The following is an 18,562-nucleotide window of genomic DNA, read 5'->3' on the forward strand; positions in this document are numbered from 1 at the left end:
GTCACTCTTTGGGTCTTGTTTTCCTTATCTGTAAAATGGAGGTGCTGAACCAATGACCTCAAGCCTCCTTCTAGCTCCCAATCTGTGACCCTCTACATAGCAACATTTTTGTTTGGTATGTTCGGGTCACCTTTCTTCAGGCTCCAGGTGACAATGGAAAGCATGGTCTGTGGAGCATGGCTTCATGGAAACTGGGAGGGTCCTCTGATGTCATCTGGGCCGGGCTCTCCTCATACAGAGGAGGAAACTGAGTCACAGACTTGCCCATAGTCCTATGAGTAGAAAGTAGAGGAGCACAGTGGCCTCAAGGGTCACCACGGTCACAGAGGGTCAAAGGCTGCCAGCAGCAGACACACAAGCTTAAGCTTGTGGACTTTGTCTTTGTAGCTGGGTGGAGCTGAACCGCGCAGCCTTCCGCGAGTCAGAGAGGGCGTGCAAGCCCACCATGTCAGTGCTGATCAAACAGAAGCGAACCACGTCTGTTGGGGAAGTCATCAATGGAGGACCATTGCCCCCCATCACAAAGCACATTCCCATCTGCAGCTTCGATGAGCAGAGCATGTATGTCAGAGAGAGCCTCTATCCTGAGGCTACTCCCAGGGACCTTAAGACTCCCAAGGAACTGGCAGGTGCGTGATAGGCCATCAGGCTATGAGCTTGATTAGGTGTGACTCCAGTAGCCCTGGGACCATGGAGCCACTGCTCCCTGAGGGCAGGGATGCAACTGGAGTAGAGCTCAATCACACATGTGGATGGATGGATTGATCTGGCATCTCCTTGAGGTGGGACCCACTCCTACCTTGTCCTGGGTGTCTCCTCACAAGGCCTCTCCTGAGGCTCCACCCCAGTCCAGGAGGAGGCTTCCTTTGCCCATCATGCCTCAGCTGTTGGACTGCTGCTTCCTGTGGGCATCAGCCTTTATATACTGCAGCTTCCTGGGTTCCCCGAAGTGCCTGCCTGTGCAGCGATCATGTGCCCGTTGTTGCCTGTGAGCCTGGGCTCTGTTCTGCTCATATCAGGTGCACTGTGTGACATGCTTAGCATGGGGCATGATACCAGGAAGCCCTCTTTGATCAACTAATGGATGGACTGACCCATGTTTCCCTGTTAGCTCAGAACCACTCACCTCTTCTGGTCAGGATCCTCAACTCTCCCTCAGTTATACGTCCTGAATGTTGCCTGTTCTGCTGTTAACACTGACAAGCAGATCCTATTTTCTTTTCCTGAAGTAGTTTCAAGAACACACACATATGCATACATACATATACACTCAAAGTAGACATGCACACATAGGCACACACATGAGCACAGTACATGTTATATCTGTGTGTTGTAATGTATATAAAACACAGAGTCTTACCTTGAGCAGAAACATCTTTTCTCCCCAGCCTAGGCCTGTGTTTTGGGGGTGTACAGAATTCCTGAGGTAGAAACTTCCTCTGGCCCATCTATAACTTGACATGTCAGGGATTTTCTTGGGGCCTCAGAGATGAGGAGGATTGTCCTAGGTATCCCAACCTATATGCATCTGTTGTTCAGCCATTTCATTCATGTCCAGCTCTTCATGACCCTGGCAGAGATCCTGGAGTGGTTTGCCATTTCCCTTTTCTAGCTCAACTGGCATATGAGGAAACTGAGGCAAACAGGGTGAAGTGACTTGTCCAGGGGTATGTAGCTAGTGCATGTCTGAGGCTGGATCTGAACTCAGGTCTTCCCCATTCCAAGCCTGGTGCTCTATCTACTATACGACCTAGCTGGGCTGTATGTGTGTAAGGCAGGGCTTTGACTTAAAGTCTTTTGGACCCCAAGGCCATCTCTCTATTCCCTAGGTTACACTGCTGCTTCTTGAGGGCCCTAATATTGTTTTTTTTTTAAAATAAACTTATTATTTATTTAATTTTATCATTTATTTAAAAATATTTTTTGGGTTCTAAATTCTTTCTCTCCCTACCATCCCTCCCTGACCCATTGAGAAGGCAAGCAGTGTGATATCAATTATACATGTGAAATCATGCAAAACATTTCCACATTAGCCATATTGCCAAAAAAAAATCAAGAAAACAAAGTGAAAAGACTATGCTTCAATCAGATAATTCATGAGTTCTTTCTCTGAAGATGGAGAGCATTTCCCATCATGAGTTCTTTGGAGTTGTCTTGGACTGCAATATTGCTGAGAAGAGCTAAGCCGTTCACAGTTGATCAGCCTTAAAATATCACTGATACTATGCACAGTGTCTTCCTGGTTCTGCTCACTTCACTTTGCATCAGTTCATACAAGTCTTTCCAGGTTTTTCTGAAACCAACCTGCTTGTCATTTCCTATAGCACAATAGTATTCCATTACAAACAATCATATACTAGCCATTCCTCCATTTACGGGCATCCCCTCAATATCCAAAAGAGCTTCTATAAAGATTCTGTACATGTGGGTCCTTTTCCATTTTTTATGATCTTAGACCTAGAAGTAGTATAGCTGGGTCATAGGGTTTGCACAGTTTTATAGCCCTTTGGACCTAGTTCTGTTGTCCATAATGGTTGGATCAGTTTACAACTCCACCAACAATGCAATGTCCCAATTTTTCCACATCCCCTCCAGCATTTTTCTTTTCTGTGATATTAGCCAATCTGATAGGTGTGAGGTAGTACTTCAGAATTGTTTTAATTTGCTTTTGTCTAATCAGTAATGACTTAGCAATATTGTATGATGAAGGCTTAGCTATTCTCAGCAATTCAATGATCCAAGAGAAGCAATGATGTAGCATACCATCCTCCTCCAGAGAAAGAACAGATATTGTTTCAATACAGACTAAAGCTTGCTATTTTCACTTTCTTTTATTCCAGTCTCTTGTACAAAATGATTAATATGAAAATGTTTTACATGATTGCTCAAACCTGTATATGAGTGCTTATTGTCTCAGGGAGAAAGGAGGTAAGGGGGGGATAGAATTTAGAACTCAAAAGTTTTTTTTAAAAAAGGTTAAAATTATTTTAATGTAATTGGGGAAAATAAAACATTATATATTATAATTTGAAAAAATAGTGAGTTAGAGAATTTTTATGTGATTATTGATAGCTTTGATGTTTTCTTCTAAAGATTTCCTATTCATGTCCTTTAACTATTTGTCAATTGGGGAATGGCTCTTATTTTTATAAATTTGACTCAGTTCCATATATATTTGAGAAATGAGACCTTCATCAGAGAAATTTGCTGTAAACCTTCCCCCAACCCTGTTTCTTGCTTTTTCTAAATCTTGCTGCATTGGTTTTGTTTATGCAAAACCTTTTAAATTTAATCTTATCAAAATTATTACCCATTTTACTTCCCCTGATTCTCTCTGTCTCTTGTTTGTCATAAACTCTTCCCTTATCCATAGATCTGACAGGTATCTTATTTTGTGCTCCACTAATTTACTTATGATATCACTCTTTCTGTATAAATCTTGCACCTATTCTGGTCTTATCTTGTTATATGGTTTGAGATGTTGGTCTATGCCTAGTTTCTGCCAAATTGCTATCCAGTTTTCCCAGCAGTTTTTGTCAGATGGTGAGTTCTTGCCCTCAAAACTTGGATCTCTGGGTTTAGCAAACAGTAAATTGTGATGGCCATTTACAACTACGTATTATGTGACTATTCCACTGATCTACCATCCATCCATATTTCTTAGCAAGTATCAGATTTTTTTGATGATCACTGCTTTACAATACAGTTTGAGATCTGATACAGCTAGGCCACCTTCCAAGAATGGCCCTTGCTCTAAAGGAACCAAAGGAAATGGAAGCCATCAGCTTTGCACAAGCCTCCTATGTCCATAAAGGTTTGACTTGTACTTTCATGGAAGTTAGAGTCCAAAGGGCGACCCCAGAGGCCATCTAGCCCAACTCCCTTGTTTTACAGCTTAGGCCCAGGGGAAGGAAGTGAATAGTTATAGCCAAGCTGAGACTCACTTTCAGGTCTTAGACCCTGAGCCCTGGGGCCTTCCCAATGGGCTGTGTGCATCCTCAGCTTGAAGGCTTGTGAGCCTGGTTCTCCCCACTTGGGGTCTATTTCAGATGCCATCTGGACATTCCATAATCAGAGGCGTTCTTTTTTTTCTCTTGTAGCTGCTCCTGCGCAAGGCAGGAACACAAGAAGCATGGGAACCTTGATACCCATGGTACACCCCGAAATGATGCCCTCTCTGCTGCCCCTCTGCCTGCAGTCTGCACCAGCACCTCAACCTTGGCCTCGATCTGAGCTCCAACTGAGGCCTCTGATGTCTCCCCGGTCTCAGGGTGGGCTGCCCATGAAGCCCTTGCATCAGCCCCAACCCCAGCCTCAGCCTCCACATCCACTAGGGATTTCACCTCATTCTTCAGGAGCTGTGCAGCTGGTCCCATCTCCCTTCCAGGTTGTACAGTCTGTCTTTCCAGTTCAGAGAAATCATTCTACTTACATGGAGAGGGTAAGAGATCCCTCCTCCCACCCCAAGATGCTTAGGGTTCTGCCTGCCCACTTTCTGGTCTGGCTCACTCGTCCGCCATTCTCATATCTAGGGTTCCCAGAGATGGACCACCACCACATGGCTAGGGCTCACTCTCTTTCACATCCTAAGGTCTTAGGGCTAACACTGTCATGGAAGGAGGGAGTGAGGAAACACTTTGGCTACTTTCCACATTAGCTCATGGGCCCCTACCAGTGTGGTTTCTGTTTGCACAAAATCAGTTACTATGACACCATTAATTCTTAAACATAAAACATTTATTTAATAATAAGGCAAGAGCAAGACTAATTAGTGCACCACAGCCTGCACAAAGACCTAGGTCACCCCCTCTCACCCGTACATGCGTATCTGTAGGGGAGAGTGAGAACAGACTGAGGCCTTGCAGGGAGATACATGACTGAGAGGAACCCACGTGCTCAGGTCAGATCATGACGGTGGGCCACAGGCTTTGTTGTTCCCTTTGGGGACAAGCTACCCCACGTGGAGCTGCCCCTCTGTTAGCTGCTTCCCTTCTTGTCCTGACCATTGTCCTGCTGGCAAATCCACTCTTCTTCTGCTCTCCAACTGATGTAACAAAACCTCTTTTCACTTACAATCAACCTTCAAAGGAGGTAATATTATTACGACTTCGGAGATGCTCAGGCTGACTTTCCAGGTAACCCAGACATGCCCAGCCAGCCAGCTCCTCACTCACCTGGACTCTGAGCTGGCCAATCAGCACTCCACATGTAGTTCTAGTGTAACACAGCTCAGCAGTCTGGGCACTGCAAACAAGTTCAGCCTGCTTTGCCCAGATGGGTGCTGTTGTTCCATCAGCTCCCTGTTTGTGTTTAAAGCCATCTATAGAACCTGACTCCTCTTCCCCAAAGCTCCCAACCTCAGGGGTGAGGTGGCACCTCTCTCTGCTCCAGTCCCCCAAGGATTACCTGCTGAGTACCTTGGCTTCATCAAAGCAGCCCAGCCATCCTGGAACCCCAGAAGTTCAGAGCTGGAAGGGACCTCAGTGACCATTCAGTCCTACCTTGCCTGGGGTCACAAAGGAAGTACAAATCAAAGTTGGGACTTGAACCCAGGCTTTGCCGAGTGCCATAGTAGCAGAGTTGAGATGTGGCTCCAAGGCTAGTGGGCAGAGGATGGATCAGAGAGGGGAGAGGTTGTCAGGGAAGGTAGCATCAGGGTGTCCTCTGGGTGAAGGGCCTGCTTAGCTCTAAATCATGAGGAAAAGTTATCTAACAGAGAGCCAGGGGTCTTGGGACTTCCCTCGGTGGTGAGCCTTCCTTCTCAAAAGGGAGATTCTGTCAGACACACTTTCAAGTCTGGAGAATTCTCTGATGGTTCATCAGTTCTCCCCCTCTTTACCCAGGACATTGTGGATGCATTTGAAGAAATGGTCCAAGATGTCATTCTAGAGGAATGCAGGGGAATCTGCAGGTTGGAGGCAGCTTCCCACTGGGCAGCCTTCAGGTAAGATAATAATAATGCTTAGCATTTATAGAGCTTTATATATGTAAATTTGTTTGATCTCACAACAACCCTAGAAGGCAGGCCCTATGATTATCATCCCTTCTTGACAGATGAGGCAACTGAGGCAGACAGAGGTGAAGTTTGTAATGATCATAGAGATCACACAGTCCAACTGGTACCTGGACAAGGATCCCTACTTTAGCACACCTCACCTGTGACAACCTGTGGTCACCTGTGGTCAGCCAGAATTGGCCTAAAAACTTCCCCAGGAGATCCATCCCACTTTTGGGTAGCTCTCATTGTTAGCAAGTTGTTCCTGACATCCAGCCTCAATTCATCCCTGTACTTCTTCCCCACTTTGCTCTCAATTGGCCCCCGAGCTAAGCTGAGCCCACCTAACCTCTCTTCCATAGAGCAGACCGTCAGATGCTTTGAGACTACTCTCCTAACCCCTTGAGTTTCTTCTAACTCAGCCTAAATGTGCCCAATGTACTCAACTATTCTCCAGGAGGCACAATTTCAAGGCCATTTACTGTCTTGGCCATCCTCATCTGGTCACGATGGCCTCAGTCCTAAGGGAATATCCTCAGCTTGGGTGTTTTAGTGGGACCCCAAATCCAGCATAATACTTCAGCTGTGATGTATCCAGGACAGAGTACAGAAGGTTCATTCATTTCCTAGTCCTCTCTTAATGAAGCCTAAAATCTTATTAGCTTTTTAGGCAGCCACATCACAAAGCCAACTCCTAGTGAGCTTGTGGGTCACCATGATCCCCAGATCATTTCCAGGCAAACTACTACCTACCATACCCCACTCCCCACCTGCCATCTTGTAGTTATGCTGTTGACTTTTCAGAGTACTCATGTCTGACTTGATTTGTAGTCACCTCTTGTTGCCTGTATGACCTTGGGCAAAGGGTGAACTTTCTCTGAGTTTCCTCCTAGTAGAGGGCTCCACATCTATGACCTTGTGACTTTCCATTTATACATATTACATTTTGTCCTATGAGTTTCAGCCCAAAGCTCTTGTCAGATGGTAGAAATTGCCAAGTCTTTGAGCTATCATGAAAACGTACATCACAAGACCCACCTCTGCTTCCATTCTCCAGATGCTTCCTGAGGTTGCTAGCCCTGGCTTAGTAATCATGGGTTCTAGTTCTTTAGGTAGGCTTTGATGTAGAACGCTTGTGGACCCACCAGTGCTGGACAGGTGCTTTCTCATGAGCTCCCCATTTCTTGGTTCTCACTGTTGGCCATCCTTTGTGCAAAGGGAAGTGAGTCTTTTCTGGTCAAGGATCCTTCTTCTTGGCAGAGGAAATGGGCAAAATCAGAGTTGGGCAACTGCTTTCTCTCAGGAGTGAGCAGTTATCATCCCATCCGCCTCCAGCAGTGGTTTCATACCTTCTGTGGTCCAGTTTAACTCAAAAAGTCTGTTTGTTGTCCTTAGCTTTCCTGACCTGCCCCAGTGCATTCAGAGCCTATGTCTTCCTGACACTTTGGACATGAAAGAGCCATGCTTTTTTACTCTTCCTCTCTCACCTCCTCTTGCTTCCATCTGTCTTTTAAAGTCTCAGCTGGTGCATAGTAGCCTCAGTTTGGAGCTGGGAGGGTCTTCAGAGCTCACATTTTACAGAAATTGGTGGTAGTGCCAGATTCCATCTCAGGTCCAGTGCATCTTCCACTGGCCCACGCTGCCTTTGGATGGGGTCTCTGTGCAGTCATTTTGATCTCCTCATTGGATCAGTTATTCTTTTTTTATCTTCTTGGTTGGGGGAGGTCTTCTGGTCATGATTTCTGACCTTTCCTTCCTCTGAACCCTTTAAAACCTGGGGGACATCACAGGCCATGCCTGACTTTCCTTTCCTTCCCCATTTTCCACTTGATTCTAAGGTAGACACTTCCCACCTCACGCCTGCCAGATTTCCAGAATTCCCATCCCAACACTCAGTTTTTCCTTGTTACTTTGGAGAAGCAAATCCAGAATTGAATTTTCCTTCCTTGGGTTCTCCTTGTCTTTGGGCTGGTGACCTTCCTTGTAGGATTCTGAACAGTCTCCCCAAACCAGTGACTTATATTATGCCTATTCCATTTTAGACATCGAGGAGGAGAGGAGGAATGGATTGCATTGGTCAACCTAGAATTGCTGAGGCTTGAGGTCAAGTCTGCTTAGACATTCTCTCTCCTGGTTTCTTCATCTACAAAATGGAGATAATTAATATTACCTATCTCACACGGTTGCTGTGAAAGTCAAATGAGAGAATACATGTAAAGCACTTTAGAAATCTTCATGTGCTTTTAAAGGATTAGCTGTGACTCAGTACCATTTTATATCTGTGTCTTTTAATGATTAGATCATACTGAATACTTTAAAGATCTGTGATTATCTAGGAGATATTGGCACACCCATACCCAGTACCAATGACAAACCCTCTGCATTTTAGCCTGGAACCTTTGTTGTGATAGAATGTGACTGAAAATATTCCTTCTGGTGAGAAGCTTCTCCCAACAGTTAGGAAGGTCCTTGGATGATAAGTCTATAAACTCTCATCATGGCGCCCTGCTCAGTCTTTCCAGCTTAGTAAGACCAGCTGTTGCTGGCACCGCCTCTGTTGGCTTTGCTTTTGGGAACCCAGGGTCGTCTTTGTGCCAGGATGAGGTGTAAGAGAAGGATACTAATGGAGGAATAATAAATTGTGTTTTTAGGAATTTAATGTTTCAAAGTGCTTTAACAATTTCTCTTCACAACAGCCTTGTGAGCTGAGACCATTTTGGCACAGAGGGTCAATTTTCCATGACACAGTTATTCGATTAACCAGAATACTGATTTCTCCAGCAGTTCTAATAAGCACATTTTATTGTAATAGCTCAGGGTTGGTTAAATATAATCATTTGGTTTCACCAACCAGTCAGATTTGTCAGGAATGCCATTTCCTCAGTGATTTAACTGTGAAAAGTGATTAGACCTAGTGGAAAGCGTAATGAAGGAACATGGAATAAAGCACCGGTGTAGGGTATGGGTTCTGCCATGTCTGTATGTCACGTCCAAGGACTGGTACGGCCAGTTGCAAAGAATGGTTATGTAATCCCCCAAACCTGAAGTTCCCTTGTAATTATGGCATGTTTTAGGGAATAAAGCATAGTTTAAATATTTTCCTTTTAAATAAAAATGCCAAACTAGTTTCCAAATGGTCTAAAAATATCAATCCCGTTTAGACTTTAACAGTCAGTTGAAAATGCCAGGTAAATTAAGGAGACTACATGGCACAATGGAGTTTGGAGTCTGGAAGACTTGGATTCAAATTCTGCTGAGATGTGTACTTGTGTGACCTTGGGCCAGTCACCTAATCTCTGTCAGTCTCAGTTTCCCCATCTATAAAATGAGGGAATGGATCTGAAGGTCCCTTTCCTTCAAGGGCATCCTTTGATCATATGGGGACATTCATTGTCACACGCTTATCAGATGTCCACTGCTTAACCCTTTCTTTTCTCACATTTCAGGTACATTCCTGAAAAAACCCCAACGGCCTACATTGTTCATTTCTCTGAGGAGATATGCACTAACTTGCTAATCGTATTTCTGGAAGAGGAGATTTTCTACACAGCTCAGGAAGTCTTAAAGGAGTTCCAGTATTTCCGAAAATATTTATACCAGTAAGTAAATTGCTATTACGTTGAATATAATTATTGTGGATTTTTTGGCCAGCCCATCCCGTGGAGTCTTTGCATCCCTGGGAACACGTGTATGCAATTCAAAAGGTTATGGTAGATGAAACTAGAGCCAATGGAAAACCTGGGTTTCTCTAGCTAAACCATATAATAATCATGGCAATAATTCCACAAGCCACAAGGAGAGTAAGTAAAGGCACATAAGTGCTAATAATGCCACAGAGGCAGGTTACGAGCCAAACAACACTCTGTGCCTTTTTAACATGCTCCCTATCTCTTAAACACATTTTCTCCTGATTCCTCTTACTCTAAACCACTTCTTATCAGCTTTAATTCAAATCTGCTTTTAACCTTCCCTCAATATTTGGGATTTGGGGCATTATTTATACTCACACTTAATCCTTATAGGTTTTATCTCCAGGGCAAGCTTCTCATGCCAACTAAAGGCAGAACAGGAGCCCGGATGTGGGCAGTGGAATGAGTATTGAGGAGGGATCAGCTAGGCGGTCAATTTGGCTGATTTTATACACACGTATGGGCATCTGGGCAAAGCATGAGAAATCTGAGAAGGGAGTGATCACTTGCACTTGAGGGATGAGGGAGTGGTTTAGGGAAAGTATGGTGGAGGAGAATGATCTTTGAGTTGGGCCTTGAAGGAAGCGAGTGGATAGCCTAAGCCTGAGGCCACTTGAGCCTGAGCATGACTACAGGTGAGGGCAGGGGGAGAACAGACTCATCCGCTTTGACTAGAAGGTGAGAAGATGGAGGCTGGATTGTCTGGTGGTCTGGGCTGTGAATAGCAGGGTCAGGAGTCTCTACTTTATTCAGAAGGCAATGGGGTGCCCAAAGGATTTGAATAGAATGCTGCATTATCATCACATCATCACATACATTGATAAGATCACATGATAGATTGGAGGGGAAAGAGGAGAAAGGATGAACATGGGAAGAACTAATCCATTGTTGCCTTGCATTGAGTCCTTGCAATGAAAAGACCCAAGGACCTGAATTCAGGTGGTTTCAGTGTGGGTGAAAACAAGGGGATGAATGTGAAAGCTACTGCAAAGGTAGAAACAGTCCTTGGGTTGTGTGAAGTGACAGCTAGAGGGACTGGGAGGGTCAGCTTATATAAACTGCCTACTATATACTGGTTTTTTGGTAGTTATCAGCCAGAGGGCATGACTTAGGAGGCTGATCCTCAGGCTGCTCCAGCTTCTGAGGCTGTCCCTCTGCTGCAGGGAGGCCTTTATAGAGCCAGGTTCAGTCGGGGGAGTTTCCTGGCTCTACCGTTGGTCACCCCACATCGCTGGGCTTCAGTTTTCTCTCCTTTTGAATGAGGGTTCAGCTAGGTGTCCTCTGAGGCCCCTTTTGCCTTAGTATCTCCAATCCTGTGGTCCTAGTCCTTGGACAAACCTCTGCTCTCAAGAAATCAAGTACAAAGTGGCTCTTTCTGATTTGCAGATGGAAGAAGATGGTTCTAGCTCACAAAAAATGGAAGCGCCAAGTCCGAGCATTCCCCCCTGCTCCCTGCTATGCGGACCGCACCAATCAGCTGAAGGCCTTACTGCCCAGTGTGGCATGTGCCATGAGTGGTGAAAACCTAAGTAGGGGAATCCTGAACCTGGGTCACGCAGGCAGGCTGGGAGTCTCTTGTACTAGGTATGTCCCAACATGCAAATCTCAGGATAATTTCACTGCCTCGATTTTCTTTTTTTAAAAAAAATTTTAAAAAAGAGGTGCATTTCCTTATACACAGTAGGACACAAAGAAGATTCTATATGAAATCAGGGATCTCCATGTTGTACCATGTGCTTTTTATAAAAATACAACCAATTCTACATGTCACCTTCAAATCTGCTCTGATTCTCGGCCCTTCCTTCTGAAGTCCCTCCTGTTCTTGGCAAGGAAACTGTTTCTCTTTGGAGCCTTGGCAGCTCTGTCCATGATAGGGGAGCCCTGACAACCCTGGGACTTTTCCTTTTGGCATTCCTCATAGGAGGTGTTTCCTTTAGATAAAACATCCTGAGTTGAGTCCCTGTGGCTCTGAGCCCCCAGTCAGACACATGTGAGCAGCTCTGCAGAGGCAAGCTCTCTGCCCAAGCCCACTTCCGTCCACACCTCTACTCAAACTCTGGCTTCTTTGGGATGTCCCTCAGCCCACTTTTCCTCCCTTTGAAGTCTACTGAGCCCAGACTCTTCTGGTAATTTCCCTTGTCTGGCTCCGCTCATGCCTCGCTGGGCTTTGTGCTGGCCTGAGCCCTTCGAATGCACAGGCTCAGAATCCCTTTTTAGTCTGTGATAGCTGATAGCATCTCTGGGCTTTGGGAAGAATTCCACTGAATGCTCTGTTCACACTCCATCCAACAGTGTTCTGACCAAGCCAGTCAAGGTGACAGAGTCAAATGGGGTGACTTTGACCCCATCCTTGTACACTTAAAACCCTTAGCTTTCTTCAAGGCTCTGCTGGGGGAAACCTCCTACAAGAAGCCCTCCATGATTATTCTCACCCCAAGTTGTTGGTGCTAGGTCCTTCTTTAGACTGGCTCATAGTCAACCACTTAGCGAGCACTGATTAAGCAGCTGCTAGGTGCCAGGCCCCATGATAAGTATCAGGGATACAAAAAGAGACAAAAGACATTCCTGCCTTCCAGGAGCTGACATTCTGATGGGGGAGACCCCATAAGGGTAACTAGGTCCATCCAAGACCCAGAGTAGTGGGGCAGGGGAAGGCCTCCTCTACAAGGTGGGGTCTGAGCAGAAGGAGGAAACCAGCGAAGCCCCAAAGTAGGGAGAGGGAGGGAAAGAGGGAGGATGAACAGGCTTGGGAGACTGCCCAAGATGCCCTGAGGGCAGAGACTGGGGTTGGCCTTCCTTCCCAAGGCCCTGACTGCTATGTTGGCTGTATTGGAATGGAAGAGAAGGCTATATCCTCCGCTGTCACTCAGGATGTTCCCACATCCTGGTCACTCCCCACTGGGGATGGGCAGGGAGCAGGCGTGGAAGGAGGCTGGTGGGGAATGGACGTGAAGTAAGCGTCCATCACTGATAGAGAGAGACATGGGTAACTGGCAGTCTGGTGGTGGGGGCCGAGGAGCTGATGGACTCTGCCATTGGGTTTCAGGTTGAACTGGACCAGGACCGAGATGATCCATCAAATGAAGGTCCAGTATTTCTACCAGAAGTTGCTCAGGTTTGTTTGGCTGCTCCCCCAAGGCCGCTGTCCCAGGGCCACTTGTTAGGACCCCTTGGTCTCAGGTCCTCCTCCTTGGTGCCCCTCCCTTCCTCCCCTCAGGCACCAAAGTGAACTTTCAAAAGCAGCATCTCTCAGTCCTTGCCTTGCTCTAGCATTTCCCTTAGCTCACTGTTATTCCTGGGTAAATGCAAACTTCTGGGGGGTTCTCTGAGCCCACAGCTCTTCTTGTCAGTTTTAGCACCATATACCCCTCAATGTGTAGCATCAGCCCACCACCCCCACCCAGGCACTGACCCTCCTGGAAGGCTGGTCTCTACACCAGGATGGGGGTGAGATCCCCACATAGGCAGCAAAGCCTTCCGCTGGGGTGGAGTGATAGGAGGGGATAGGAACCTCATTTCTGTGGAATGTGCTTATCTTGGCTCCCAGAGAGGGCATCCCAAAACAGTCATAGGAGAGGATCATTGAGCCAGAGAGACATAGCATTATTCAGTCAACAAACTTCTCTATTATCTGACACCTGAGCCAGGTTCCAATCCCAGCTGTCATGTCATTGACAGAAACAAGAACAAGTGGCCTAGCTTCAAGAGGGATAGAATGTGACTGAAACCATTATTGAGAGTGTTTAGACAGAGGGGAACCCCTGAAAACCCCCCTCCCAGGCTTGGCTGGTCACCCCAATTTGGGGGCAGGGCTAAGAAGGGGCCTGGTGGTTACCCACAGTGTGCCCTTGATGAGTGGCCAGGCTCCTGGCTCTGAGGCTGTACTTGGGAAAGAGCCCTGGAGCAGGCCCTGAGAGGGGAGGGGAGGCCCCAGTTGGGGTGGGAGAGGCCCTGGAGGAGCCTGGGGAGGCCTTGGTGGGTACATCGCAGCTGACATCCCTGGATGAGAAGAGGTACCTGCATTTTCTCAGCTTCTACTGGGGAGGCCGAGCCTCAACCCTGGTCTCAAACCAAAGGCCCAGGGTGGGGGTGCCCCTGAGTTCTGAAAGAAGGAATGCTCCTCTTCTCTCCACTCTAGCAAGGCTGTGTGGACCCCGCTGGATTGGCCCTCACTCCTCTCTGAGCACCTTCCTCTGCAGCATGGACACGTGTTTTGGAAGGTGGTGTTGGTTTTGCCGAGGACCGAGGGAGCTGGACTGGATGAACCGGGCAGGTGAGGGGTTTGCTGTTCTCATCAGTTCTGAGGGAGGCAGTGGCCATGCCCCTGGGAACCCAAGCCAAGAAACTTGGCCAGTGGGATTTTGTCCACCACAGCCCAGTGGTGGGAGCTGGCCTGGGAGCCCCGCGCTGGCTGTGGGTGGTACCCAACAGTTCCAAGGCTCTCCTGGGTGGGATCTGGCCCTACCTTTCCAGCCTTACTCCCACTGCCAGCCCATTAGGCCTCATTGCTGCTGCCAAGTCAGTCTTGCTGAGGTTCAGCGCTGATGGAAACCCTCCCCGCTAACATGCTCAGAAATCAAGATGTCCACACTGCCTTGCCTGGCCTACACGGCTTTGTGTCATTTGACCCTGACCTCCCACTGCTACCCCTTTGCCACACTCTGGGTTCTACCCAAGTGGCACTTGGGGTCTGGGGTCCCGGGTGTTTGGAAGGCTGTCTGTCACAGCAGTAAATTTGGTTTGTCTTTGCATGCTGGTGTCCACACACCAGGCATTTAATGACCACCTGTGGAATTGCTGAAGGGAAGGAGGGGCCCCAGAGGGAGGATGGAGGAACAACCAAGGAGGGGGCATTGCTGAGAGGTTTGAGGTGGACCTGATTTCCAGAAAAGCTTCTACAGGGGAGATAGTGAGCTCCTCATCACTGAAAGTCTTCAAGTGGTGTCTGGATGGAAATTTGAAAAATAAAGTAATTGTAAAATATTCTTGACTGATTCTGATGTTAAAAATGGAAAGCATCCCTAGACCAGAGCTGTTTCATTTGCATGAAACAGAAAAACAATAACTTAGTCAGAATGCTTATGTTTAAGCTATGAAAAAAGGAACGACCTGACTGCTGAAAACATTCCAATTTGCCTGAGGTGGCAGGTGGCCCATTGGGACCAGCCAGATGCTGGGGAGGGTAGCTGGACAAGTGACTTCTGGGCCCATGTGGCTGATGGGGACCTGCACCTAGGGGTCTGACCTGGGGGCCTGTCTCTGCCCTCTCCCACAGGACCCTGGCAGACTGGGTGAAGGCTAAATTCGCAGGTAGCGAAGGCGTGACGTGTGGCCAGGCCCAGAACAAGATCCAGACCCTGTCCCTGTTCAGCTTTTTCAGCAGGGAAGGAGACTGGAGGTCCCGCGTCTACGTGTCCATCAAGGTAGGCTCTGTCATCCGTGTCCTTCTGGTCTGGGCTGTTGGGGGCCTGTGAGGTCAGGGCCATGGTTGGGAGGTGCCACCAGGTAGGGTTCTCTCCCACTAGACTTCAGAGGGCTGTGTCCTTTGCCCAACTCTGGCCACTCAGGGGGCCAGGGCCTTGTCCGGCATGTCCCCAAGGCTTCCTTCCTTTCTCAGGCAAGAGGCTCAGGTGCACAGGGACAAAGAAAGGGGAATCCAGCAAATCTGATGCCATTTTTTTGTGTACACCTGTGATTTCATCAGTATAGAAAACTCCCCAGTGTGGAAACTACCTCCTTCATTGAGGATCAGCAACCCTCCTTGGACTCTTAGAGAGCCGATTGAGGTACTAAGGTTAAGTGACATACCCAAGGTCACACAACCAGAAAGTGTCAGAGGCCAGACTTGAATCCAGGACTTTCTGACAGAGGGGCACTCTCCATCTACTACACTCTCAATAGGAACTTCAGGCCTTTAATTTGACTCACATTTTCTGATAACGAGATTTGTCCTTTTCATTCATGAATATACTGTCAAACTCTTGGACTGTAGACTTTTTTTTTTGCCATAAATTTGATTGTTTATCCTAGGATTATAGGGCCTTAGATTCAGAGCTAGAAGGGTCTCAGAAGTCTATTTTGAGTCTATTTTCACAGGTGAAGAAACTTGAGTCCCAGAGTGGTGACATAACTTGGCAGAGTCTGGAGGGTCAGTGAGGAAGGAAGACCTCCTCTGCAGTCCCAGGGTATGGAGGTGACCCAGGCTGCTTGCCTGCCACAAGGGCACTGATGAGGAAATCCAGGCACCAACAATTGGTTTTGAGGACTGCTGTGGGTCCAAGAGAGTCCCCTGGAGAGACTCACGCCACCACTTGAGGTTGGTGGGAGGCAGGAGCAGGGCCTGGAGGGACCTTCTTGACCCACCTGCGTTGTCACCGGGCAAGGCCTGCTGAGGTTGTCTGGACCTCAGAGCTGGGTCCGCGGCCTGTGTTCACAGGAAGCACTTCCCGAATGCTTGCCCAAGTGAGGTGGCATTCCTGCCATCACTCCTTCCGTGTTCTCAGAGGCCTCCGAACTTATCCTTGTCCTGACCTCCCTTTTAAGCTCCTTTTGGGGAGAACTCCCTGGGTCTCCCAGCTGCATTCCATTCATCAGCTGCTGCTGTCATCTAGTGAAGAGCACAGAATGCTGGGGAAAGGACTCAGTATTCAGAAAATCGAGTAGACCTTAATCTGAGTTCGTATACTACAGCAAATTAAAAGTGGGTCAATGATATGAATATTTTTAAAAAATTGAATCAGAACGAAAGGGAACAAGATGCTGTGGTAGAGAAGAATGAGCCAATTCTTATCTTCTGAACAAGAGAAGACATTGTAAGACCAAGTCTGTGGATTTCATTAGAGGCCAATATTGTTTTTACGCAACACAAAGCAATGCACAGAGAGTAAAAAAGGAAGAATAAATGAAGAAAAACATTTGCAGGAAGTACATTTGGTACAAATGTGATACACAGAATCTCTAAGAATTTGGCACAAGCGATGGTTCATTTCTCAAGGTCAAAGGGCATGACCAGGCATTTCCTGAAAAAGGAAGTAAAAATTATCAATAACCACTTGAAAAAATGTTCTGAGCCTCTAAAATTCAGAGAAATATAATGAAAACGACTCAGTTCTCTCCTTACCTTTATCCAATAGTGAGAGAATTAAAATGACAAAATGACTATATTTTACACTGCAGGAGGAGCTGTGACTAGTGGGCTCTCTTTGTAAAGCAATACAGCCCTATATGATAAGATTACAAAACTGGTGTTATCCTTGGAAGCAGTGATCCCATTCCAAAGGATGCTGTTAAGAAGCAGGGGGTGGGGGAGGAGGGAGAAGTTCTTATCTGTAAAAAAAAAAAATTAACAGTTGCTTTATTCATAGCAACAAACAAACAAAAATCATTGCGTAGAGGAGTGGGCCTAGGGATCTGAGTAGAGGGGAATCAACTTGTGGACACTGTGAGAAGAGAAGGAACATCAGGTTCCACAGTGGAAGGGCATGGGTTTCTGTGACCCACTACTCCCTCTACGTGTGACTTTCTACTGATGTACTCTCTGTGTCTTCATGAGAGAGTAGGCTTTGCACTTATTGGAAGAATGTAAAAGACTTTGCTTTGAGCTCATTGTTTCTCCTGGCTGATTATTAAAGGAAACCACATTTGCTGGGGGCTCAGGAGCAACCTTGAACCTGAGGCAAGTGTCCCTGTGGAGCCCCAAACTGCTACTGTGAGTTGGGGGAGAGTCACTTCAGAGAAGGTGCTACAAAGGAGGAAAACAGAGAGGAGATGCAGAGTAAGGAAAGTAGAATCAAATCCCATGTCCAGACCTTCCGGATATAGCAGCAATCTAAAATGTACCTACAGATACCGCATGGAGATACCAAACACCTGATGCTTTGTTATTACTTTGTTAAAGTTAGTGTACACATCTTCCAACAAGTTGTAAATAATTTTAGTTTACCATTTTATGTACTAATAACCTCTTTTAATTATTTTGCTATTTTAATGGTTTTTGTTGCTGATTTTAAAAAAAGATAGGAAGGTGATCAGCCTCGAACTGACGAAGAAGCTTCTGATGTTTGTCTTTTCTTCTCTAGGTGGTGCAAGGCATTCTTGATGATGAAGAATTTGAGGTGGCAAAGTCACAGAAAGTTTTCTTTGGGACCAGCGGCTTCATTCTCCTGTTACCATGTAGAGAAAGGAATGTAGGGGAGGCAGAAAGCAGGCTCACCTACTGGCTCTCGGCATGGCGGCAGCTGCAAAGGATGCTCCAGTCTAAACCGCCCTCTCCGCTTATCCCACTCTTGGTCCTCGTTCCCTTTCAAGGAGAAGAAATCGCAGAGAGAGAAGTGGAGGAGGGTGAGTGGGGGAACCAGAGCTTCCCGAGTACAGCCCGGCACCCTCCCCATTGTTCTCTTCCTACCCTTCTTTATGTCACCCTGGTTTTCCAGGGTGATGCTGTCAGAACCCCACTAAGTCAAGAGACCCACCCTTTACAGGCTGCTCAAAGACACTGACAACAGCAGGTGGGGGGTGGTCACAGACCCTTCAGAGTGTAATGGGAAAAGGGGAGGCAATGGTCATGGCGGAGATGTGGCATCTCCTCCTCTCTCCTGTGAACACATGAGCACATGTAGGCACAGTCCCACGTGCTCAGGCCCTTTTGCCATGACTCAGATGCCCATGGACCACATGGTCTCTCCTTCCCGTGCCTGTGGCAGCCTCCCAGCTCTCCAAAGATACCCTCTCCTCTATGGCCCTGCTCTATCCCTTCCTGGTCATGGAGTCATCCTCCTCATGCTTCTCATGTACATTATCCTTGTCCTTTGAATGGCTCACAACTTTAGCTTATGGGGCATGTGTAGTATTGAAAATGACACAAAACCAGAAGCTGTCT

The 18,562-nt window shown here is 46.9% G+C and overlaps 1 protein-coding gene across 3 annotated transcripts in view; it reads left to right on the top strand.

Moving 5' to 3' along the window:
• LOC140525399 (germinal-center associated nuclear protein-like) overlaps nt 1–18,562 on the top strand; it is a 40,520-nt gene that overhangs the window by 12,568 nt on the left and 9,390 nt on the right. For all 3 annotated transcript variants that reach the window (XR_011974029.1, XM_072640780.1, XM_072640781.1), the window contains exons 9-17: nt 388–629; nt 4,101–4,441; nt 5,844–5,944; nt 9,442–9,594; nt 11,071–11,268; nt 12,731–12,799; nt 13,823–13,957; nt 14,960–15,107; nt 17,763–18,024. Coding sequence is in view for 2 of the 3 variants with exons in the window: in XM_072640780.1 (XP_072496881.1) it covers nt 388–629; nt 4,101–4,441; nt 5,844–5,944; nt 9,442–9,594; nt 11,071–11,268; nt 12,731–12,799; nt 13,823–13,957; nt 14,960–15,107; nt 17,763–18,024 (1,649 nt within the window). In the remaining variant the exon portion in view is untranslated. The remainder of the gene's footprint in view (nt 1–387; nt 630–4,100; nt 4,442–5,843; nt 5,945–9,441; nt 9,595–11,070; nt 11,269–12,730; nt 12,800–13,822; nt 13,958–14,959; nt 15,108–17,762; nt 18,025–18,562) is intronic.

The sequence above is a fragment of the Notamacropus eugenii genome, chromosome 2 (assembly GCF_028372415.1).
Source record: "Notamacropus eugenii isolate mMacEug1 chromosome 2, mMacEug1.pri_v2, whole genome shotgun sequence".
NCBI classification, from domain to species: Eukaryota; Metazoa; Chordata; class Mammalia; order Diprotodontia; family Macropodidae; genus Notamacropus; species Notamacropus eugenii.